This window comes from Erpetoichthys calabaricus, chromosome 6 (assembly GCF_900747795.2).
Source record: "Erpetoichthys calabaricus chromosome 6, fErpCal1.3, whole genome shotgun sequence".
NCBI classification, from domain to species: domain Eukaryota; kingdom Metazoa; phylum Chordata; class Cladistia; order Polypteriformes; family Polypteridae; genus Erpetoichthys; species Erpetoichthys calabaricus.
In genome coordinates, this window is record NC_041399.2 from 214,891,474 (window position 1) to 214,917,612 (window position 26,139).

General features: G+C 42.9%; 1 protein-coding gene across 2 annotated transcripts in view; it reads right to left on the bottom strand.

Moving 5' to 3' along the window:
* The window catches only part of tbc1d7 (TBC1 domain family, member 7), a 38,508-nt gene extending 12,574 nt beyond the window's left edge, over window positions 1–25,934 (bottom strand). Inside the window, exons 1-5 of one of the 2 annotated variants that reach the window (XM_028790844.2) lie at window positions 25,614–25,931; window positions 20,136–20,254; window positions 9,273–9,353; window positions 8,941–9,131; window positions 2,131–2,268 (exon numbers count right to left, since the gene is read on the bottom strand). In XM_028790844.2, coding sequence (XP_028646677.2) covers window positions 2,131–2,268; window positions 8,941–9,131; window positions 9,273–9,353; window positions 20,136–20,247 — 522 coding nt within the window. In that variant the 5' untranslated portion in view covers window positions 20,248–20,254; window positions 25,614–25,931. Of the gene's footprint in view, window positions 1–2,130; window positions 2,269–8,940; window positions 9,132–9,272; window positions 9,354–20,135; window positions 20,255–25,613 lie in introns of both variants that reach the window. The other variant, XM_051929015.1, reaches the window with a different exon arrangement.
* Between the last annotated feature and the right edge of the window lie 205 nt (window positions 25,935–26,139).

Below are 26,139 nucleotides of genomic sequence, written 5' to 3' on the forward strand. Positions count from 1 at the left end.
TAAATGATATCCTCGAGTGCAGTGCTTATAAAATGTCTGCACTCCCTTGTAAGTTGTCATGTTTCACTGTTATACAACAATTCAATCACAGAGAATTTAATTTGGCTTTTTTAAATTGATCAAGGGAAAAGAAAAAAAAAAAACCTTTAAAGTCAAACTAAAAACAGATCTGTGCCAAGTGGTAACAAATATAAATGACAGAGTGGGTACAGAAAAAAAATCCCCCCTTTCGAAATATTCCCATTTTTTTGCTTTACAGCCTTAAATGAAAACACACAAACCAATATTTCTTCCCAGATTTACTCAATGCCACCTCCAACATCCAAGTGAAAGATATCACAGCTACATTTCAGAAGAATTTCAAAAAAATCAAAAACAAGAAATACTGAGATTAACAAAGGACCCCCCCCCCCCCCCAAACTCCATCAGGTGTCAGTGCCCACCATTTCCATTGCGGTTACTGGCTTCCTCCCACCTGTGATCAATTGTAATGAGTGTGATTAGTGAAGCTGTTCCTGGAGCATTCATTCCCTTGCTTGGTAGTGCCACTGACAGCAAACACCTGACTATGGGTGGTCAGCCACTTTCAGAAGATCTCAGGGACAGAGTTGTGGACGGACATAAGGCAGGAGATGGTGACAAAAAATCTCAACGGGTTTATCAATCCCAAGGAGCTCAGTAAAGTCCATCATAAACAAGTGGCAAGTGTTTGGTACTACTAGGACCCTCCAAATTGGATGGAAGAGCAAGAAGGAAACTGGTAAGAAAGGCTACTAAGAGGCCAATGGCCACTTTGAAAGAGTTACAGGATTTGATGACAAAGAGTGGTCATTAATGGTGTGCATGTGACAACAATTTCACAAGCGCTCCACCACTGTGGCTTGTTTGGGAGGGTCGCACTTCTCAAGAAAGGCCACATTAAGGCTCGTTTCAGCTTTGCCAGAATGCACCTTGAAGATTCTGATGCCAAGTGGAAAAAGGGCTTATGGTCAGATGAGACCAAAATCAAACTATTTGGCCTCAATACCAAACGGTACACCAATGCAGCTCACCATCCACAACACACCAAACAACAACAACATTTATTTATATAGCACATTTTCATACAAAAAAGTAGCTCAAAGTGCTTTACATAATGAAGAAAAGAAAAATAAAAGACAAAATAAGAAATTAAAATAAGACAACATTAGTTAACATAGAAAAAGAGTAAGGTCCGATGGCCAGGGTGGGACAGAAAAAACAACAAAAAAAAAACATATATATATATATATATAGTTGAAATAGTTTACTGTCAAATAATGCAAAGAGTACACAACACGTGTTTCGCCCTCATTCTGGGCTCATCAGGCGTACACACTCTACTGCACTCCCACCCGGGAATCGAACCTCGGACGTCAGCACTAGAGGCGAAGCCCTTAACGTTGCGCCACGGCGTGTGGTTCGTTTATTTGACAGCATGTAGATCAGGGTAATTACATTCACGGCATTCGTAGTCTGAATCACAATCTGATTATTTGGGTGGTTACCTACCAGGTAACGCTTGTGGTTGGTCAGCAAGTCAGCTAACATCCGCCATGATGCCCTCAGTTGTGAGAAGCAGATCATAGAATGGCTGAAATAGTTTACTGTCAAATAATGCAAAGAGTACGCGACACGTGTTTCGCCCTAATTCTGGGCTCATCAGGCGTACACACTCTACTGCACTCCCTCTCGGGAATCGAACCTCGGATAGATTTTATATATTATATATATATACACACACAATTTATATACATACATACATACACACATACATATTATATATGAGCAGTTGAGCACTGCGGCAGCAACTCCAAGCCGTTCACTGTCTTACTATGAGCTCCTGTTTTCGATGGGTGATGCACGGAACATTATAAATGAATGGCACAGTATCACTTGGCCACTAACTGGACCATGACCCTGCCTGACTGCTGTGTCTGTGTAGAGGAGAGCGGTAGATCTCGCTACAATAAATAACCGTGCTGTTTCTGTTTCAAGCAGAATAAAGCTTGTTTTGCTAAAGTACTGAGACTCAGCCTTGTGTTTTGGGGTGCCAGACAATGACCCGCGTGTCATAAAATATATATATAATTTTATTTTGTACATACTCACCAAGTGTGGTAATGAATCACCATATTTGTGACTAAACTGATTCACAAAGCATTTAATAAGCCAGTAAGAGTCCACTTCATTCTTTACCATTTCATACATGGCTTTTGCAATGGCAAAGAAGTCTTCATCCTCTGGCTCCTGAAGAAACAATAAGAAAAATTAAAACCTTTTAGCAAATTGAATTTACCATAGGAGATGTTGATTAAGCATTACAATATATTGTGTCTATCATAGGCACACCGTATTTATTACTGTATATCAAGTGACCACTTTTATGAAGAAAACTACAAGATCACAATACATTACAATGCTTATTTATAGATGCTATTCGGTATGGGTGAATGGCATACTGGTATTGAAAAAGTACCAAACAACCCAATTTTTCAAACCGTACAGTACCAGCATTTCATTAGTTTCAGTGCCAGAAGTAAATGGCAGTTTTCTAGAGCTCCAAGGGGGACCATCCACTGTTTAATTTCAACATACAGACATGTCCATAAAAAACAATTGTCTCTGAAATAACTTGAAACTGACCAAAGACATTGGTTCCCATCATTGGTTATTCTGTATTTAACAACAAAAAGAAAATTCAAAAGCAAAGTCTTAACAGAATATTTCACACAAATGGAAATGGAATGGCATGGACAATAACAATGTGACCCTTCACCTCATATTTGGTGGCACAACCTTTACAGTTCGCAATCCCTGCACTCAAGCGATTCCTGGAGGCCTCTCCATGAGACTTCTGCACAGGTCGTTTGGCCTACTCGTCCTGAGCAAACTGATCCAGCTATATCAGGTGTGAAGGGGTCTTCTCCAGATGGCATATTTCAGTTCTTTCCATACACGTTCGATGAGATTCAAATCAGGGATCCTAGAAGGCTACTTCAGAACAGTCTAATGCTTTCTTCATAGCCATTCTTGGTGCTCTTCACTGCGTGGTGGTGGATCCATGACTGACCTGTGACTGAGCTCTCTGACACTGGGCAAGACATTTCGCACCAGAAAATCTTGACAGCTTTCATATTTCATTATTCTCTGCACAGACAGGGAAGGCACCCCATGCCAGATGCAGCAAAGCAGGCCTAATACATAAGTTAGCCTCCATGTTTCATAGTAGGTCGTGTGTTTTTTTCCTTGAAAGCTTCATTTTTTCATCTGTGGACATTGAGCTGATGTGACTTGCCAAAAAGCTCCAGTGCTGTCTCATCTGTCCTAGAAGCATTGTGGCCTGTCAATATGCATCTTAGCAAATTCCAGTCTGGCTTTTCACATGGAGTCCTCCTGGATCTTCATCCATTGAGCCCACTGTCACTCAAAAGTGATGGATGGTGTGATGTGACCTTGGGAGTTCAGCTTGTATCTCTTTAGAAGTTGTCCTTTGGCTTTTTGTCTACATTTGTTGCTGTCCTGCCCACTTTTAGGGTCGATATTCCCTTGCAGCTGCAACCAGGGAGGTTGGCTAGTCCAATGGCCCTTTAACTTCATAATATTTGCAGCTGTTGTCAGAAGACCATCAAGTTGCATGGAGATGGTGGTCTTCTAGCCTTTGCCTTTCACATGCTGGTCTATAATTTTCTTTTGGATCTCCTCAGACGATTCTCTCCTTTGCTTTCTCTGGTCCATGTTCAGTGTGGGACACACGATGACACCAAACAGCAGAGGGACAACTTTCCTCATTTTCATTTGGCTCAACGGAAGACTGCTCAATTGCAGACGTGTGTGACACGAATTCAAGTAAAAGGTGAGCTTGGAAAGAAAAAAAAAATAATAATAATCATCACTTAAATCTAATTATTGAGGAGTCCCAACAAATGTGTCCAGGCCAGGTTAGAAGATCTTTATAAAAGACGCAACCCTTGATCTCTTCTCATACTTGCTTTGCTTTACTCAATGACATATCAAAGCACACAGGGGACAATGGCCTTTCATCACTTCTGAGGAGGCACTCACTTTTTCAATGTTCTCTAAGAGGACCAACAAATGTGACCACGTCTGTACATATCGTGTTTCCCCGAAAATAAGACCTACTCCGAAAATAAGCCCTAAAATGATTTTCAGGCTGCTCTGTAATATAAGCCCTACCCCAAAAATAAGCCCAAGTCAAGATCGTCAGCTGAAATTGGCCAGGTTTATACTTCACGCGATGTGGCGCGTGTGCTCGAAACATCCATTAAAATTCCGAGGCCACCATCCCACAATATCTCTGAAAAGGATATTTAATGATTACATCCATCAATCCAGGGATGAACCCATTCCAGCAGCATCGGCGCAAGACAGAAACAAAATCCCTGGACAGGGCATCAGCTCATCGCAAGGTGAAGACAAGCACGCACACACATACACTAACATCATTTTAGCGTCACCAAATCCCCAAACCTTCATGTCTTTGGATGGAAAACTGATCACACTCTGGAAACCCACAAGGAAAAACATGCAAACTCCAGACAGGGAACACAAGGGGCGCGACTCCCTGTGAGGCAGCAGTGCTACCACTGCACCACCGTGCTGCCCCACTGTAAATCCAAGGTGGTGAATTTTGAGGAGAGGCTGGTTACATGGGTGCCAGAAATGGTGAACAAAGACATGCAATTATATCTGAGTTACATGTTTTCATCACTCACAAGAATATTCCACTCACCCACCATTCACCACTTTTGGTTAATGGGACAGATTCTCCACCTTCTCCCTTTAACCCTCTTAAAGCCAGTAATGGCAGGCACAATTCTTCATCCATCAGCAGAATCTCACTTTCTCTGATGCTAAATTGATCAAAAACAGTCCCCCCCCCCCCCACCTACTGACTATGAGAATATCAACGTGCAAGCAGAGGGGCCGCAACAGGTATGAATGTGTTTCAGTGGTTGACCACATGCTTGTTTTGCGTTGCGGTCTGTGTGCATGCTTCATGCGGTAAGCATAAAGGTGCCATTATGGGGTGCGGTGGAGCAGAGAGGAATGTGCATGTGGGCTGGGGGAACAAAACAAAAACAATTATGTAAATGGTAATCTTCAAGCACCTCATTCTCCATCTTTGATAAGCGCAACTGGAACTCCCAATTGGAGCCAGTACAGACCACTCTCCACTCCCTCCTTCCCTCTTTGAACATATTAAGGTAAACTTAATTTGGCTCAGTTAATGAAGAAGGTGTGAGACGGAGGTGTTGGGGGATTGACAGGACTTCTGCGTTATCAGCTTCTGAACTATTTCAGTATCGGTATGGAGGTCTAAGAGCTGGTATCGATACCGCAGTCAGAGTTTTTGGATGGATGGATACTTTATTAATCCCAAGGGGAAATTCACATACTCCAGCAGCAGCATACTGATAAAAAAACAATACTAAATTAAAGAGTGATAACAACAACATCAACATTTATTTATATAGCACATTTTCATACAAAAAGTAGCTCAAAGTGCTTTACATAATGAAGAGAAGAAAAATAAAAGACAAAATAACAAAACAGACAATAACTTTGTATAATGTTAATGTTTACCGCTCTGAGTGGAACTGAAGAGTCGCATAGTGTGGAGGAGAAACGATCTCCTCAGTCTGTCAGTGGAGCAGGATGGTGACAGCAGTCTGTCGCTGAAGCTGCTCCTCTGTCTGGAGATGATCCTGTTCAGTGGATGCAGTTGATTCTCCATGATTGACAGGAGTCTGCTCAGCGCCCGTCACTCTGCCACGGATGTCAAACTGTCCAGCTCCGTGGCTACAACAGAGCCTGCCTTCCTCATCAGTTTGTCCAGGCGTGAGGCGTCTTTCTTCTTAATGCTGCCTCCCCAGCACACCACTGTGTAGAAGAGGGCGCTCACCACAACCGTCTGATAGAACATCTGCAGCATCTTATTGCAGATGTTGAAGGACGCCAGCCTTCTAAGGAAGTATAGTCGGCTCTGTCTTCTCTTGCACAGAGCATCAGTATTGGCAGTCCGGTCCAATTTATCATCCAGCTGCACTCCCAGGTATTTATAGGTCTGCACCCTCTGCACACAGTCACCTCTGATGATCACGGGGTCCACGAGGGGCTTGGGTCTCCTAAAATCCACCACCATCTCCTTGGTTTTGCTGGTGTTCAGTTGTAGGTGGTTTGAGTCGCACCATTTAACGAAGTCCTTGATGAGGTTCCTATACTCCTCCTCCTGCACACTCCTGATGCAGCCCATTGATAGCTATGTCGTCAGCAAACTTTTGCACGTGGCAGGACTCCGAGTTGTATTGGAAGTCCGATGGCTGAACAGGACCGGAGAAAGTACAGTCCCCTGCGGCACTCCTGTGCTGCTGACCACAATGTCAGACCTGCAGTTCCCGAGACGCACATACTGAGGTCTGTCTGTAAGATAGTCCACGATCCGTGCCACCATCTAACCCTAGTCTCCAGATGTGTTAGGTGGCACAGTGGGTCACAGGTAGGAATTGAACTGCCATCCTTGGGGTTTGAAGGTCAATGTCATAGTCCAAGGATCTCCAGTTTTGTTCTGAAGCACTACAGTGGTTGCAGGTTTTGTCTGTTTTTTTAATTCTATGGCCTCATTAGTGGTCTAACAGCAGTTTTCATTTCAAGGTGCATTTCACGGTACATAAACAAATGAAGAAATAAATACAGGGTGAGCCAAAAAGAAGTACCACATTTCAAAACATTTATTCTACAAAAATGCTACAAGATAAAATAAATTTCATTATGACCCAAGAAAGGGGACACCAAAAAGATTTTTTCCACTGTGTTTTAAAAATGATGTCTTCAAGGTGGTTGCCATCATTAGCGATGCACTCTTCGAGACGATTTCTGAACTTGTTTGGCCATTTCAAGGGGAATAGCGTCAATTTCGTGGTGAATAGCGTCCTTCAGGGCTTCAAGGTTTTTGAGGTCGGTGTGTGTAGACCTTCGACTTGAGATAGAAATTGCAGAGCGAGATCAGGCAAACGTGAAAGTCACCCGACATCGCCGCGCAGGGAGATCAGCTTCCCCAGAAACATCTCCCACAAAACTTGCATGGGTCTCTGCGACATATGAGCTGTTGCTCCATCCTGTTGAAACCAGGCATCAACCACATCCATTTCTTCCAGTTCTCTAGCATTTCAATGTAACGTTCTGAAGTGACAGTGACCGTTGCTCCCCCCTCCGCCTACAATGCCAAATTCTACATCGGCACACCAAACTAACTCATGTGCTTACTGTGCAGGGGTCTCTGATGATGTTCACAAGGGTTGGTTTCAGCCCAATAGCGGAAGTTTGCCTCATTTATGCAGCCATTCAAATGGAAATGTGCCTCGTCGCTGACGTCACATGATGAATGCATCTTGATGAAACGGCTTGCAAAATGTTGGCGCACAACTCTCTACATCTCACTCGGTGAGTTCCTGCACTGCCATCATTTTGTATGGATGGAAATGAAGGTCCTCATGCAAAATCAAAGACGTGTTGGAAATCCCGAAGGCAGAAGTGCGCTGAATGTCTAGGAGACTGCAAAAAGGATGCTCTTACAGCTTGGATGTTTTCAGGCGTTCACACAGTCCGAGGACGGCCTGGAGATTTTCTGTTCAATGTTGTGTACCCGTCTGTCTAAATTCAGCCACCCACTGAAGAATTGTGACGTCACCGTTCAGAGGAATGCTGAAGTGCCTTCGGAAGGCGTGTTGCGTAGTGATGATGGATTCGTCGTTTTTGAAGAATACTTCGACAGTGAAAGCAATGGTGAGCACCTGACCAAAGCATGTGGCCGACTGAAAACGACAACAGATCGCCTATTAAAGGACCCCAAACCACCCTAGCCCACTCAGCTGCCTCTACCAAGAGAACTGTGGCACTTCATTTTGGCTCAACCTGTACATACAGAAATGAACAACAAAACAGGACGTTTTTCTTTACCCAGAGAACCATAGACACTTGGAATAAGCGACCAAGTAGCCTGGTAGACAGTAGGACTTAACGGACTTTCAAAACTCAAATTGACTTTTTTTTTTTTTTTTTTTAGAAACTAGGGGGCTTCACCCCCTGCTCGCTTCTCTCGCCAACCCCCGTCCCCCCGCTGGCACTATGCACCGTTGTGAAGAGGGGGGCTGAATGCACCCCAAGGAGTCACGGCTGCTCCTCCGAAACCCCTCTTAAGCGGTGATACAATGGGAAACAGATCGATCAGCTGCTGGCTTGCTGCTGCTGCCATGCCACGTGTTCTGCATTTCGTGTGGCGCTTTGAACGTTTAACAGCCCGTACAGCTGTTGTCCTTTTGTCTCAATGCCTTGTCTCTCTTGTCCACCAGACATCCTCACACACTATGCACTCTCTTTTCACTGTTGCGTTATTTCACCGAGTAATATTTTCCACGCAATCTTTACTCTCATTTATTTCGAGACTTTCGAATTTTCTTACTTCCATTATCTCTAACCTGCTCTGTATGTGTATCATAGGACTTGCTTCCAAAGGTTGTAAGTATGACGTGACTTGTCCGTCTCACGGGACGTGCAAGTGTCTCTCTGTCTCTCTTCAAAAGATCATGTCTCATCGCAAGATTTTTTTTCATAATAGAGAGATTAAGTGGACTGGCAAGCTTTGTTGGGCCGAATGGCCTGTTCTTGTCATTCTGTATTTAATGACACATTTAATGACTTAACCCCACATATTGTTATCTATGTATTTCATTTGACATCATGTAGAGCACTTTTAGCTACGTTCTTTGTCTGAAAATGCACAACATAAATAAATGTTGCAGTTGTTACCAAGTTATCCGACTTATTCCTCCATACCATCTGTGCAGAGTATGTAGGCGCTGACAGAATACAAGTTCAGGGTCAAAGCACTCGCTTACTTACCAGGTATGTGATGTCTGTTTGCCGAGGAAGCTTTTCGGTCTCCAGCTGATACATTCGGAGAAATATCTCCACTTTGGGAGAGTCCTCGTGTATGTAGCGCATGACTTGGAGAGCATGGAGGACGTCGTGATATTGCTCGTCTCGGTACTTCATGACCAGAAGGTGAGACTCGGCATGAGGGGGGAGAATTCCTGTGAATGAATAAATGAACGTACAGCATGTGATATTGTACGGTTTCAGGATTTATTGCTGTAAATAAGTGCAAGCACTCTGAGCCTGTAGTCTGGGAAGAGTTCCATACAAAAAACAGATTAAACAGACGCTTCACCTACCAAGGAGGACTTTCCAGACGTGAATTCGATACAACGAAGGAAGGGGAAACCTCTGGCTGAAGGTACAAAGTTTTTCTACATCTGTTGAGCAAAACAAAAAGACGACAGAGTTGGTGCCGATGTGCATACAATTGAAAAGACAATCACGTCTGGGTCAGTCGTCAGCATTGTATTGTGGAATACAAAGCAGAGGACGGCGATTCTTGATTGGTTAAGAATTTCAGCTTATGCCTACGATGACAAATTAATATTAATGTATACAAGTTTATATGTAAATAAAAAACACAAAACACACACACTACCAGTCAAAAGTTATAGAACACATCAGGTTTTCCAGTTTTTCTTCAGATTTAAATCGGTTGAAATGCAGAGGTAAGCAGTAAACTGCCAGAGGTTTCATTTTAAAATTTAGGTTAGCAAAAAGTGGAAAAGAGGAAAATTTCAGAATACATTACACCCCCAAAATTCACAGGGGTTACGTTCCTAGAGCATCCGCGAATTGTGAAAAACCGCGACTTTTGGATGTGGTTAAAAAATGCCTTTTAAATGCCAACCCTAAATACAGTGTGCCCCCAAAGCACTTTAATTTCGCTGCAAATTTAGCTTAATACATTACCTAAAAACAGAATGTAAAGGTAAACCCGTATACTGTACAGTACTGTACTGCTATGTCTCCCGCGGTGCTAGAATGTAAAATACTAATGTTACCGGTATACATACTGTAATTCATGCAAGCGCGTTTTCTTTGGCATGCGCTGTCATTTTCTTTGTTATAAGTAGAGTAAATACATAATTTCATTTAATTAAAATACTGTAAAATGTACGGGTACTCACCAATGATGACTGATATTGATGATGACGATGATGAAGTACCGTTAAAACTTTAGTAGATTTAAAACTCCTCGGGTGGCGCCTCTTCTTCAGGAGGAGTCGTATCTTTGGACGGGTCTTCTTCTGGTGGGTTTTGTGATAGGAAGTTTCTACATTGTCTCCTGTAGCGAACTGCTGGTACAATTTCCATGCTTTCTCACGGATGATGTTACCGTCTTCCTGCAGTCGGTGATCCACAGTGCCAAGGCAGGTTCCATCCTGACGATATATTTTTATTCCTTAAGGTCTTTTCCTTTTTGGCACTGTCACAGAAACTTACAGATACGGCACTCCAGATCGCTGCTTCGTTCTTCTTTATGTAGCATACAGTGCTTTCATTAATGCCATAGTGGCGCGCTACTACAGCATAACTTTTTAGTTCCCGGAGCAAACCAACCTTCTCCTGGAGTGTTTTAAACTTCTTCTGGAGCTTAGGCTCAGTTCCAGAAGCCTTAGAAGACGCAGAGCGGTTCGACGACATCATGCGCATTTAAAAATAACAAAACAATAACAAAATGGAAAACATGGACACTCAGTTGGAAATGCGTCACAAAGCAGCAGTCAATCAGAAGCAAGGAGAAATGAGTAACGCTCTCGGATTGGCTAATTTCACCATCTCAAACCGCATTTCCCTCAGCGGTGGTAAACCCACTCACCAGGAGACATGTCACATGGCAACAGTCAATCATCAGCAAGGAGAAACGAATAACACTCTTGGATTGGCTACTTTCACCATCTCAAACCACGTTTCCCTCAGCGGTTGCTTCCTGTTCTCTCTACAGCACAGTATTGCCACGAAAAAAGCCATAAAAAATTGCGGAGGATATTTGCGCTTTCCGCTAACAATTGATAGTTAGGTTCTAAGAAAAAATCCGCGAACGACTGAGTCCACGAACCCTGAACCGCGACTTTGCGGGGGGTCTACTGTATTCCAAATTGGGCCTTCTTCAGGGAACAACTAACAGGTTACAACTTAGATGTCCTGCAACAATTCATGTAAATGAAGCCTTGCAAGTTGAAGCAAACAATTTGCACGGGTGTCCCAACTTGTGTCAATTACTTTAATAACCCGCTATGTGTCTTAAAGCAGAGCTGGAACAGACTGCGTTACTACACCCTCTGAAGTACTGCTTGGATAACATTCCAGTGGTAATGGCAATGAAACTGAAAATAAACAAATGAAATTAGACAGAGCGTTACTACCCTTAGAAGTGCAGGCCTTTCACTTAGAGAAACTGCAAAAGCAAAAAAAAAAAAACCCGCATATACTTGCGTTTAAGTTCTCCCGCAGATAAGTCAGGGCTTGATTTTACCGTATAATTTCTGGTATTTATAATGTCGGTCGCATAAGTCAAATACGGTAAACTCACGCAATTGATCCAAGAGATTAGGATATGCCAACGCCTACCTAAGTGAGTCACCATAGAGTACACAGCCTTTTTTTTCCTATGTATTGTGCCTACGTCACAACACGGTAATACCCGAACTATTCCGAAGCGACGTTTTCACTGTTTTGTGTTTTTTGTATTTCATACACCTTTATCATAAGAGCATCCCTTATCTACGATAGAGCGTTCGATCAGAAGAAAATATGAAGCTGGTTTTAAATTAAAAGTCATTGAAGTGGCCAAAGAAATTGGTAACTGCGCTGCTACAACAAAATTCGATGTGTCTGAGAGACTGATGAGAGACTGGAGGAGGCAAGAAGATAAAAAAAATAATAATTAAGTGTCATATTTTTGAACGGATGTATAAGTCGGGGTCTGATTTTATGATCGATTTTTCGGGTTTTAAGACCTGACTTATATGCGAGTATATTAAGGTAAGTGTCAGAGAGTCCAGTGGTGTCCTACACAATCCAAAGGCAATTAGGAAACAGGAAGAAACTCTGATAGGAAGAGACCTGGCAGGCCCAAAGTCACCAGCCAATCAGAAGACAAGTTTCTGAGGGTCACCAGCTTGTGTGATCACAGGCGCCTCACGGCACTACAGTGCAGGTCGACAAAAGCGAGCGTCAGTTTGTACTGTGAAGTGGAGACTTTGTGCTGCAGGTGTGACAGGGCGAGTGGCAGGAAAAAAGCCATTCCTTAAAGGACATGCTAGGTCCTGGAAATACCGGCTAGGGACGACTGCAGACTGGAAAAAGCTCTTATGGATCACTGAATCCAAATTTGAAATCTGCTGTTCATCACACAGGGTGATTGTGTGCTGTCAAGCTGGAGACAGGATGGTTCCTTAATGTGTGCCAGCAGCTGTCAAACATGGAGGAGGAAGTGTGATGGTCTGGGGTCCTTTTGCTGGAGTTGGTGACTTGCACAGAGTGACTGGCATTCTGAATCACAAAGGCTACCACAGCTTGGTTGTTGTATCAGCAAAAGGTGCAGGCTGCTTTGAGGAGTCAAAAATTGGAATAAAATCTGTTTACACTTAATGATTCCTTGACTTATTACTTTTTTAATTGCCATTGACTTTGACTTCCAATACAACTCGGAGTCCTGCCATGTGCAAAAGTTCGCTGATGACACTGCTATCGTGGGCTGCATCAGGAGTGGGCAGGAGGAGGAGTATAGGAACCTAATCAAGGACTTTGTTAAATGGTGCGACTCAAACCACCTACAACTGAACACCAGCAAAACCAAGGAGCTGGTGGTGGATTTCAGGAGGACCAGGCCCCTCATGAATCCCGTGATCATCAGAGGTGACTGTGTGCAGAGGGTGCAGACCTATAAATACCTGGGAGTGCAGCTGGATGATAAATTGGACTGGACTGCCAATACTGATGCTCTGTGCATGAGAGGACAGAGCCAACTATACTTCCTTAGAAGGCTGGCGTCCTTCAACATCTGCAATAAGATGCTGCAGATGTTCTATCAGATGGTTGTGGCGAGCGCCCTCTTCTACGCGGTGGTGTGCTGGGGAGGCAGCATAAAGAAGAGGGACGCCTCACACCTGGACAAACTGATGAAGAAGGCAGGCTCTATTGTAGGCACGGAGCTGGATAGTTTGACATCTGTGGCGGAGTGACGGGAGCTGAGCAGACTCCTGTCAATCATGGAGAATCCGCTGAACAGGATCATCTCCAGACAGAGAAACAGCTTCAGTGACAGACCGCTGTCACCATCCTGCTCCACTGACAGACTGAGGAGATCGTTCCTCCCCCACACCATGCGACTCTTCAATTCCACCCGGGGGGAAACGTTAACATTATACAAAGTTATTGTCTGTTATACCTGCATTGTTATCGCTCTTTAATATTTTTTTTTATCAATATGCTGCTACTGCTGGAGTATGTGAATTTACCCTTGGGATTAATAAAGTATCTATCTATCTTTCAATCATTGTTTAGGTGTTCTATGCCTTGTTTTCATGAAACATTAAAACATTAAGTTGTGTGCAATTTCATAAAAATTGAAAAAAAAAAAACGGAAGTGTTCTAAAACTTCTGAACTGGCAGTGTACATACATCCGCTCACTAAGTAAAATCTTTGGAACACCTGCAATTTTCTAATCAGCCAATCACGTGGCAGGAGTGCAATGCAGCAAATCCTGCAGATTCAGATCAGGGGCTTCAGTTCACGTTCACATCACTCATCAGAACAGAAAGAAAAAAAGTAATCTCAGCATCTCTGACCATGTGTTGTGGAGTGAAATTTTGTACACAACTTGATAAATGTTTTGTATGTCTTTATTTGTAACTTAGACATCAGTGTTATATCACTGATAAGAATAGCACTGGCTTGATGTTCAAGACCACCCCCACCCTCCCCAACAGGACCAAGTCTTTATAATTTTATGACAGGTTTGACAAGTGATTCTCTGCAGGACCCTCTCAATCAGCCCCCGCATGGCTGGCAAGCTTCGCCTTAACAAATGGTATTGGGGGCAGGTGTGAAACCCATTGTGTCGCACCATAATTCTATTGGTCTAAAAAGTGGCCCGAAGCCATTAAGTACTACAACGCCCTATTGGCTGTGGGATTTGGACAGACAGTCTATAAATTTGCTTGCTTTAACTCTCTCTCTCTCTCTCACACCATCTGACACACCATGAACTGAAAAAGACCCCACTGAGAAGCACAGCTCGGCAGCCATATTGAGACAGGCATGCGGCCTGTTCTGAAGAAAGCTGACCACAAATGAGGACTTAACTCGAGACATTTTAAGTAACTAACAAGTCTGTGTGTACGCCTGAAACTACACACCACCATTTATCAGGTTGTACAGTTGCCAATATTCACTTGTACTTTGCTTATTGTTATTATTTATGAATATTATCAATAATATATTATTAAAAGTGTAACTTAACTCCTGCTTGTCTTTTACTATACCTAATTGCCTCAGGTTACAGATGTAGAAGGGAAGGTGGGGAGACGTTATATGGTACAATACCTAATAAACAGTGGTAGGTCTGTGAGATTTGATGTATTCTGAAAAAGGCTTCACATTAATAATACAAAAGAATTTTTAATTTTGTGAATTCCCTTTTGGGATTAATAAAGTATCTATCTATCTATCTATCAAAAGGGGAAAGCAGAGACACAGAAAACTCCACCAAGACAAAACACCACAGCATGATTGTTAGTGCCAGACAGGCTGGTCTGAGGATCTCTCCAACTGCTGATATCCTGGGATTTGCAGTCCCTTAAGAGTTTACTGAGAATTTTGTGAAAAAGAAAACAAAACAATAAATAATAAAGACACACCAAGCAAGCAACAGCTCTGTGTATGGAAACACTTTGTTAGAAAGGCAGCAACAATCACAACCCAGCACGCGCAGGAGCACGTAGTATTATGGGATGTTAGCAGACAGCACAAGATGCCAGTGTACCAGTTATTTCATAATAGTAACTTGTAACAACTAAGAGTTTGTGTTATGCTGAATGAATCAGAAACTGTGCGCTTCATGACATGACTCGTGTTATACAGTTAAGATGTAATGTTGCTTAGAGTGTCCTAGAAATTTGATTCTGTTCATCTGGACAAAGTTTTTAAGTGGGAGAAATATTTCGAGACTTATCCAAGTCTCTTCCTCGGTCTCAATTGACTGCAGGTTTCCCCAACCTTATAAACAGTACCTTCGCTTAATCACAGAGACTAGCACCATTGACAAAGGGCCAGTTGATCAGTGATATGCAGATTGTCCACTGATTAGTAGACGTGTGAACCATTCATAGAGGGTTGAGGAATGGCTGCAATCACAGCATTGTAAGATGGCGACAGATGTACCCTTAGGCCCCCTCCTCTGTTCAGAGATGGTCGTTCCTTTTTCACGTAAATGGCCTCCTTGATTCCTCTCTCAAACCAGCGTTCCTCCCTGTCCACGATGTGCACCTCTTCATCTTTAAAGGAATGACCAATATCCTGTAGATGTAAATAGACTGCGGAGTCCTGGCCTGACGAGGAAGCTCTTCTGTGTTGTGACATGCGCTTAGCCAGTGGCTGCTTGGTTTCCCCGATGTACAATTCACGGCACTCCTCCTGGCACTTAACTGCGTAAACTATGTTACTCTGTTTGTGCCGTGGGACCCGATCCTTGGCATGGACCAATCTTTGGCGTAGCGTGTTTTGGGGTTTGAAAGCCACTGAGACCCGGTGTTTCGAGAAAATGCGCCTCAGCTGTTCCGATACTCCTGACACATACGGGATCACTAAGGGTTTTCGCTTAGGCAGTGGATGTCCTTCCTCTCTCATGAATCGCTTGGAGCGTTCTTTAGGTGTCCTCCCTGCTTTGACAAAGGACCAGCTGGGATATCCACATTTACTCAGGGCCTTTTTAACGTGGTGTTCTTCTGCTTCCCTGGCCTCTGAGTCTGTGGGAATGGTGTTAGCTCTGTGTTGTAGAGTCCTAATGACACCTAGTTTGTGCTCTAGTGGATGGTGAGAGTCAAACCTTAGATACTGGTCCGTATGTGTGGGTTTACGGTACACATCCACTTTCAAATGTCCCCAGTTGACGATGGAAATTTCAGTCTAAGAAGGCTACTTGTTATTTTTCATATCCTCTCTGGTGAACTTGATGTGTTTGTCCACCCCATTGATGTGGTCTGTGAACTGTGGTACCTCCTGAGATCTGATTTTCACCCAGGTGTCATCCACATATCTGAACCAATGGCTCGGTGGTGTTCCAGGATAGGATGATAGAGCCCTCTTTTCCACTTCTTCCATATATAGATTGGCTACTATAGGTGAAACAGGGGAACCCATGGCACACCCGTGCTTCTGCCTGTAGTACTGGCTTTTGTATATGAAATATGTGGATTGAAGACACAGTTCCAAAAGCAGGCACACTTGGTCTGCGTTGAGAGAGGTTCTTTTACTGAGCGTGGGGTCATTCTGTAATCTCTTACGTACTACCTCCACTGCTTCAGTCACTGGGACACAAGTGAATAGAGATGTAACATCAAATGAGACCAAGGTTTCTTCTGCCTCCATAATGACCTCTCTCACTTTCTCCACGAAATCCAATGTGTTCTGAATGTGGGGTTTTGAGCTGCCTACCACCGGGTTAAGAAAGCGGCCAGGAACTTGGAGATGTTATATGTGACTGAATTGATCATGCAGACAATGGGTCTTAAAGGAGCACCCTGTTTGTGTATTTTTGGTAGACCATACAGACTTGGTGTAGATTCCCCTGGGTATAATCTGTGGTATGTGGTCCGGTCAATAGCATTGTGCTGAACTAACTGCTTAAGACAATCTATCACCTTTTTCTTGTAACCACTAACTGGATCTCGCTTTAAGGGCTCATAAGTATTTTTGTCACTGAGCAGAGATAAAATTTTCTCATGGTAGTCTGTCTGGTTAAGCACAACTGTGCATCTCCCCTTGTCCGCTGGAAGGATGATGATGTTGTTGTCCTTGCTGAGTGCCGTGAGGGCCTTCCTCTCCTCAATGCCGATATTGGATGCAGGGGGTTTTGCATTGCTGAGACATGCCGAAACTTTTATCCGCAGTTGTTCTGCTTCCAAATCAGCAATGTTGTTGTTTCTGATAGCAGATTCTGTGGCTGTAATCAGTTCCACTAGCGGGATTTGTTTCGGTGTGACCGCAAAATTTAACCCTTTAGAAAGGACGTTTTCCTCTGCTTGGGTGAGCTGTTTGTCAGACAAGTTCTTCACCCATTTGTCCACATCTCTAGTTTCCTAAGGGTACATCTGTCGCCATCTTACAATGCTGTGATTGCATCCATTCCTCAACCCTCTATGAATGGTTCACACGTCTACTAATCAGTGGACAATCTGCATATCACTGATCAACTGGCCCTTTGTCAATGGTGCTAGTCTCTGTGATTAAGCGAAGGTACTGTTTATAAGGTTGGGGAAACCTGCAGTCAATTGAGACTGAGGAAGAGACTTGGATAAGTCTCGAAATATTTCTCCCACTTAAAAACTTTGTCCAGATGAACAGAATCAAATTTCTAGGATTTTCTTACCTGGATTATTGAGCATGCATCGAGACTTAGAGTGTACTGTTTATAGAGTTTCTGTACAGACCGGCTGTGCAGGTGTTTTTTTACCTACAGCAATATTTATATTGGCAATAATTTCATGTTACTACATTATTAAAATGCTTTCCTTGAAGTTCATTGATACTGTTTATTAGTAAATGTTATTGCTTTGAATTTCATCAGGCCAACAGCTAGTAACGAGACTCATTTGAGAAGAATACTGTACTGACATCTAGTGGAATTTGTGTGTAAGTTATCAAGTGTGTTTTTCTGAATCCTGTCTTTGTTGTAGACAGCAAGAAATCAAGCAAAATGACACCTTTTACTGGCTAACTAAAAAGATTATAATAAGCAAGCTTTTCAGTTAGCCAATCAAAGGTGTCATTTTGCTTGACTTCTCACTACATCCGTAATGGCTAACACAGTACAACACCCTTGTTGTAGACAGTAGCAGAGCAGGCTGTTGTACCGTCTTATTCCTTAGCAGACTGCATTCCTTTAATGTGAGAATGGAGATCCTGGACATATTCTACAACTCTGTGACGGCCAGCGTGATGTGCTGGGCTGGTAACATCACTTCAAGAGAGGACCACCAAATCAACAAGCTCATTAATAATTCTTTAATTAATTCTTTGCATTTATATAGCGCTTTTCTCATACTCAAAGCGCTCAGCAATTGCAGGTTAAGGGCCTTGCTCAAGGGCCCAACAGAACAGAGTCTCTTTTGGCATTTATGGGATTAAAAGCGCAGGCACAGTTATGGGACACACACTGGACTCACTGGAAGGAGAGGAAGAGAGAGAAGACAAAACTGAGTGTCATTATGAACAATGCTGCACATCTTGCATGAAACTCCAAACCGAGGGAGACCGATGGTCATTTTATATTTCTTCCTTTTCGGAATAACCGCACTAACACTTGTCACCTTCTCATCAAGTTTCTTGCTGGTGGTCTTGTAGCCCATGCCAGCCTTTGACGGCCCTTTGGTGTTGCCCATGAATAAAATAAATTCTGTTGTAAGAAGACCAAGGTTCCCAACTTGGGTTCTCCTTGTGTATTGCGCAGGGTTTCCTCAGAGTGCTCCAGTTTCCTCCCTCTGTCCAAAGACATCCAGGTTGGGTGAATTGGCAACGATAAATCAACCCGTGTGTGTGTGTGTGTTTGCACTGAGATGGACCGGCACCCTGTCCAGGGTGTGTTCCTGCCTTGTACCCTCTGCTAGCTGGAATAGGCTCCAGCACCTCTACAAACCTGGTCTGGATTAGGTGGGTTTGAAAATGCCAAGACAATTTACAATTTGTGACTTGGGATAGGATATAAACATATAGAATGCTTTTGATGCTGATTAGTCATTTGATTACATGGTGACTAATGCGCGGTGTTGAATCGAAATGCAACACACTCAGAGCTACCGGCTGCTTGCTTTGCTTTTAGTTACGACACTCCCGATAAATGAACACAAATTCAATTCAAACACTTCTGTATTGCATTTTAAACAAACCTGAAAATTGTGTGCCGCAGTAAAAAAACAAAAAATAAAACAGTCCGTCATTTGGTTCATAGGTTGGTTATTTTTAATTTCTTTTTAATTATGGCTCTAAGCCCTTTCTTATTGTTAATGGTGATGGACAGATTGACAGATGAGATCAGACAGGAGTCCCCGTGGACTGTGAAGTTTGCTGATGACATTGTGATCTGCAGGTTCAGGAGACCCTGGAGAGGTGGAGATATGAGAGGAGAGGAGGGGAATGAAGGTCAGCAGGACCATCAAGACAGAATCAATGTGTGTGAATGAGAGGGAGGTCAGTGGAATGGTGAGGATGAGGTGAGTAGAGTTGGCGAAGGTGGAGGAGTTTAAATACTTGGGATCAACAGTACAGAGTAATGGGAATTGTGGAAGAGAAGTGAAGAAGAGAGTGCAGGCAGGGTGGAGAAGAGTGTCAGGAGTGATTTGTGACAGACGGGTATCAGCAAGAGTGACAGGAAAGGTCTACAGGACAGTAGTGAGACCACCTATGTTATATGGGCTGGAGATGGTGGCACAGGAGACAGAGCTGGAGGTGGCAGAGTTAAAGATGTTAAGATTGGCATTGGGCGTGACGAGGATGGACAGGATTAGAAATGGGTCAGCTCAGGTGGGACGGTTGGGAGACAAACTCAGAGAGGCGAGATTACATTGGTTTGGACATGTGCAGAGGAGAGATGCTGAGTATATTGGGAAAAGGATGCTAAGGATAGAGCAGCCAGGGAAGAGGAGAAGAGGAAGGCCTAAGAGAAGGTTTATGGATGTGTTGAGAGAGGACATGCAGATGATTGGGGTGACAGAGGAAGATGACGAGGACAGGAAGAGATGGAACAATATAATCCGCTGAGGCAACCCCTAATAGGAGCAGCCAAAAGATGAAGAATCATGACACGATAAAAAAAAAAAAAAAATCACCAAAATAAAATGTCACCAAATGGCTTGCGTTGCAATGTAGTTAACACGATGGACTGCATTTAATTTGCCACAAATAATCTTCCATATCACAAACCCACAGGACTTACCTAACGGATCGTCTTTCAGCAAAATTTCCAGAGACTTCTTCTCTTCCACTCCACGGAAGCCCACCTTTTCATAATAAATGGAGCGGAAGTTTCTCTGGGGATCTTCAGCCATGAATTACCTTAAAAGAAAAGGATGAAAAATGTGAAGAAAAAAAAAAAGACGCCTTGTATTGTGTGGTGAGAGGAGCATCAGCCATGACATTCTGACCACCGACTGCTGAAGTGAATAACATTGTTTATCTCGTTATAATGGCACCTGGGGGTGAGTGGGATCTACAGTTAGGTCCATAAATATTGGGACAGAGACAACTTTTTTCTCATTTTGGTTCTGTACATCACCACAATGAATTTTAAATGAAACAACTCAGATGCAGTTGAAGTGCAGACTTTCAGCTTTAATTCAGTGGGGTGAACAAAACAATTGCATAAAAATGGGAGGCAACTAAAGCACCTTCTAAAATGTGGTTCAAAGACAGAGAACCGGTGAACTGGTGACAGGAACAAGGTTGGTCAAGGCTCAGTGATGCATACGGGGAGCGAAGGCTGACCCATGTTGTCCGATCTAATAGAAGTACCACTATGGCTCAATTTGCTGAAAATGTTAATACTGGTTCTGCCAGAACGGTGTCGGAACACATAGTGCATCACAGTTTGCTGTGTATGGGGCTCTGTGGGCTCAGACCAGTCAGGGTGCGCATGCTGACCCTTGTCCACCACTAAATCCACCTGCAATGGACATGTGAGCATCAGATCTGGACGACAGAACAAAGGAAGAAGGTGACAGGGAGCAGGCACTGGTACAATCACACAACAAAACAGCTTGAAATCCTGGTTGGCAACTGCCCAGGCAGGCACGTGGTCCAGTCCCACCCTCCAGAAATGACCCTCTATCTGCTGCAGCCAGACATTACGTGGGCATCCCCTTGGCCTGGTTCAGCTGCTCAGGTCCTCAACAATGAAGGTCCTGCAAGCCGGATCACCTTCCGGGAATCAGGCTGCATGCCAGTAGCACTGTGACTGACACTCCCTTAAAATGCAGGCAATGTGCCTCATTTGGGACTCTGTGAGTAACCGCTCATTCTCTGTTGAAGCTGTTTTGGTAAATGATATTATATTAAGTACAAAATCTGATCTGTGTCTTCTCACTGAAACCTGGCTTAGTAAATGTGATACTGTCCCCCTAGCTGAGGAGTCACCAGATGGCTACTCGTTCCCTCATAAGTCTAGAGATTCTGGTCGAGGAGGAGGCCTTGGAATAATTCATTGTAACAAAATGCAAATCACTTCTAAAAATTTAGGCAACTTTACATCCTTTGAGGCATTCATTTTAAATATTAAAACAGAACCTTCTATCTGATTTGGCCATAAATTATGATCACTTAGTACTGATGGGGATTTTAATGTACACATTGATGTGGAAACTGACACTTTTAGCAAATGTTTTACTTATTTGTTAAATTCAGTAGGATTTTGTCAGATTGTCAAAGGTCCAACTCATAATCATAACCACACATTAGATTTAATTATAACTTACAAAGGTGAAATTCAAAATTTAATTATCACTCCATTAAATGAAGTTATTTCCGATCACTACTTAATCTCTTTTGATTTAGTCCTGCCCTTGTCAACACACTCCCAGATTAAAACAAAGACAGTGTGACAGCTAGATTGTAATTCTGCTTCAAAATTTATAGATACTTTGAGTAAGTCGAGTGTAATTGTGGAAAACAATTGAGATCAGCTAACATGACATTATAATGTGACCTTGAGAGATGCTCTGGACACAGTGGCTCCCCTTAAAACAAAAGTGATCAAAGCGCATAGAAACTCTCCCTGGTTTAATGAAACACTCGAAAAATTAGAGTGTCGAAAACTGGAGCGCAGATGGAGAACAACAAAGCTACAGGTCTTTCAAATTGCATGGACAGAGAGTGTTAATAAATATAAAAAAGCCCTCTTTAAAGCTCGCTCAGAATACTATTCTACATTAATAGATAACAATAATAAAAATCCTCGGGTACTGTTTAGAACAGTGGCTAAATTAACAAATAGAAATTCAGATCAACAGTGCAAAATACCAACAGATATTAACAGTACAGACTTTATGAACTTCTTCAATGAGAAAATTAAAAATATAAGATCCCAGATCTCTGCATCACACTACAAACCAAATACTAGCTTAGCAGACCCTGTCTCACATTGCATTCAGCACTTTAGTAATTTTAATCCTGTAACTGAGCAGGAAGTCTTAACTTTAATTTCTAAAATGAAGCCCACTACTTGTTCCCTGATCCAGTGCCAACAAAACTAGTAAAAAGTGCAATGGATGTTCTTCCAGCGCCTCTTCTAAACATTATCAGTAGTTCATTATTGCATGGCACAGTACCTGATACACTAAAAGTGTCAGTCATTAAACCATTACTTAAAAAGTCAGACCTTGACCCACACATACTAAATAATTATAGGCCTATTTCAAATCTACCATTTCTCACTAAAATACTAGAAAAAGTAGTCGCCAGTCAGCTTCAGTCACACCTTACGCATTACAATTTATTTGAGAAATTCCAGTCTGGTTTTCGCACTGGTCATAGTACAAAAACGACACTAACGCGGGTTGTAAACGACATTCTGATATCCTCCGATGAAGGAAACTCCACTGTAATTATGTTGTTAGACTTAAGTGCAGCATTTGACACCATCGACCATTCTATTTTACTACACAGGCTAGAAAATGATGTTGGGCTTACAGGCACTGTGCTCGCTTGGCTTAGTTCTTACTTATCAAATCGATTCCAATATGTACAGAAATGTGCTGACAGTACTCCATCATTATACACAGAAGTGAGATATGGTGTCCCGCAGGGCTCAGTACTCGGACCTTTACTGTTTTCACTTTACATGCTTCCACTGGGATCTGTCATTAGGAAACATAATGTTAATTTTCACTCGTATGCAGATGACACCCAGTTATACCTTTCATTTAAATCAGATGAAGTTTCTCCAATGTTGTCTTTATTTGTTTTAGCGAATTAAAGGAGTGGATGAATGAGAACGACTAGTCTTTAAATAGAGATAAAACAGAGATGTTAATTATTGGAGGGAATGACGCTGATCATAACAATATTTTGTCTTCATTTAACTCAGTTGGAATCCCAATTAATTTTACTGAATCAGCCCGCAATCTAGGAGTTATCTTTGACTCTAGCATGTCATTTAAAGCGCATATTACAAAGTTGTCCAAAACATGTTTCTTCCATCTTAAAAATGTTAGGAAATTAGAATCCTTTTATTTAGAAAGCGCCTTGAGAAATTAATTCATGCATTTATCTCTAGTAGGATTGACTACTGCAATGCGGTGTTCACTGGATGTTCAAACTGTTCTTTATACAGCCTCCAGTTAATCCAAAATGTGGCTGCAAGAATTATTACAAGAACAAGAAAATCTGAACACATAACTCCAGTTCTTAAATCCTTACACTGGCTCTCGGTTAAGTTTAGGGCAGATTTCAAAATCCTTCTTTTAAAATATAAAGCATTAAATGGTCGAGGTCCGGCTTACTTGTCTTGAACTTATCAGGACTTACAAACCTGAGCGCACGTTAAGATCTCAACATGCTGGTCTGCTTAGGATTCCAAGGATTAATAAAATAACGGTGGGAGGTCGAGCTTTTAGTTACAGGGCCCCTAAACTGTGGAGTGGTCTGCCTGCTACTATAAGAGATGCTCCTTCAGTCTCAGCTTTTAAATCCCGGCTGTAGACTCACTACTTCAGTTTAGCACACCCTGACTAGAGCTGCTGATTAACTGTACAGACTGCATCTCCGTTGTTAGTCATTAGCACTAAAACATAAGTAACATGATAGCTAGAATTGGATACTAACCCTCACCTCTTCTGTTTCTCTTCTTGGTACTCAAATGTGGCACTTGGTGCCACGGCCCACCTGCCAAGTTGTTTTGCCTGCCTAAGGTAAAGTCATCCCTGATGGAGGATCGCAGGAATCATGAGAAAGGGGGGTCCTTTCATCGGATTGGCAGGCAGCCAGGCAGCTTGATGGATGAGGTCTCCAGGAGTCTAAAATGATCCAAATCTTATTATGTGATATCATCTACTGTTAAATTCTGCTCCGTACTTCAAAAAAATTTATTTTTTATTGAGGATTTGTTCTGTGTATTGTATTGTATTGACCCCCTTCTTTTGACACCCACTGCATGCCCAACCTACCTGGAAAGGGGTCTCTCTTTGAACTGCCTTTCCGGAGGTTTCTTCCATTTTTCCCTACAAGGTTTTTTTTGGGAGTTGTTTCTTGTCTTCTTAGAGAGTTAAGGCTGGGGGGCTATCAAGAGGCAGGGCCTGTTAAAGCCCTTCTTGTGTGATTTTGGGCTATACAAAAATAAACTGTATTGTATTGTATTCGACACAATGCTAAATGAATCACAGTTTCTTTTACATCATGTGGATGGCCGGGTGCGCGAGTGTTACTTGCCTGGCACCAAGGTGCACTATGGGAAGAAGGCAAGCCGGCAGAGGCAGTCTGATGCTTTGGGCAGTGTCCTGCCATTCATGCGGATGTTGCTTTGACACATACCACCTACCTAAACCTAGTTGCTGACCAAGTATACCCCTTCAAGGAAGCGGTATTCTCCGATGGCACGGGCCTCTTTTCAGCACCCTGTAAAAATGATTCAAGAATGGCTTGAAGAACACAACAATGAGTATGAGGGTTAAACTTGACCTCCATATTCTCCAGATCTCACTGCAATCGAAAATCTGTGGGATGTGCTGGAAGCCCCACCTCACAACATACGGGACCTCAAGGATCTACAACGGACAGCTTGGTACCCGATACCACAGCATGCCTTCAAAGATCTAGTGAAGTCCATGCCTCGACGGGACAGGGCAGCAAAAAGGGGGACCTTCTCAATAATAGACGGGTGGTCATAATGTTATAGCTGTTCGGTGTAAAAGTAAACGGCTGATAAGCACTACAACTCCCATGATGCTTTGGGGGCACAGATTACCGGGACTGTTGGTCAGTTGAGGAGTTTAGTCTAAACGGGATGTGTTAAAAAATATTGTTATTCAATAAATGCTCGGTACACCATAAAAACCTGGCTGAGTCTGGACTTTACGAATGAAGTAAGACTTGGGTGGCATGACACTGAATTACCGTTAATGTGCTGCGGCACCTCCAGGACCCCTCGACCTCTGTCACGAGGGTCGCGACCATTTCTTCATGTTCTTAGTAACAAATAATCAAATGAAACAGTTAACGGTATCAGGCGAGTCCTGCTTGATACACAGACAAATTACATCAAAAAGCCATTTATTTCCCCTTAAATGCTTTTTCGCATCGCCAGCCACCCCAGTTCGCTCGAAACAACCTGATAGTCGACGTTCAGTTTGTTGAAAACCCATTTTGTCATTCACTGTCATAAAAGCACGTGTGAGACGCCAAGTGGGAAACAAACACTGCTTACCTTTGGAGCACAGGCCCGGTTTCAATCCCCGGCCTTTCCTGCTCGTCTGACGCGCTACTCTCTCTTACTCTTTCCGCCTATCGAACTACGGGGTCGACCAGTCCCATTGGGTCAAACAACCGCGTTTCTTTCACCCGAGGCCAAATTCCAAATGGTGGACTCGTGCGTGGTTCTGTGGTTTAGTCAACGACCGTTAAAAACTGTGCTCATTTCATTTTACAGTTCATCGCAGGCTGTGTTACTTTCCAGCAAACGCGTCCACTGCTTTACTACCGCAGCGTTTATCTCGCGGCGACGCTAGAGGGCGCTCTGGACTCACGTTTGGTGACATTGGCCCGCCTGCTTTTAGACTCGGCGAACATCACGAGCATGCGCAGTCGGCACAGAGTAAGAATGGGGTCACAAAGCAGGGTTCAACGATTCACTGTGTGTGACATTAACTTAAGGTACTTTGAATTGAATCTGAAACCATTTCGACATCTTTATTTTTCTTCAGCCTATGACAACATCCCATAATAATAAAACC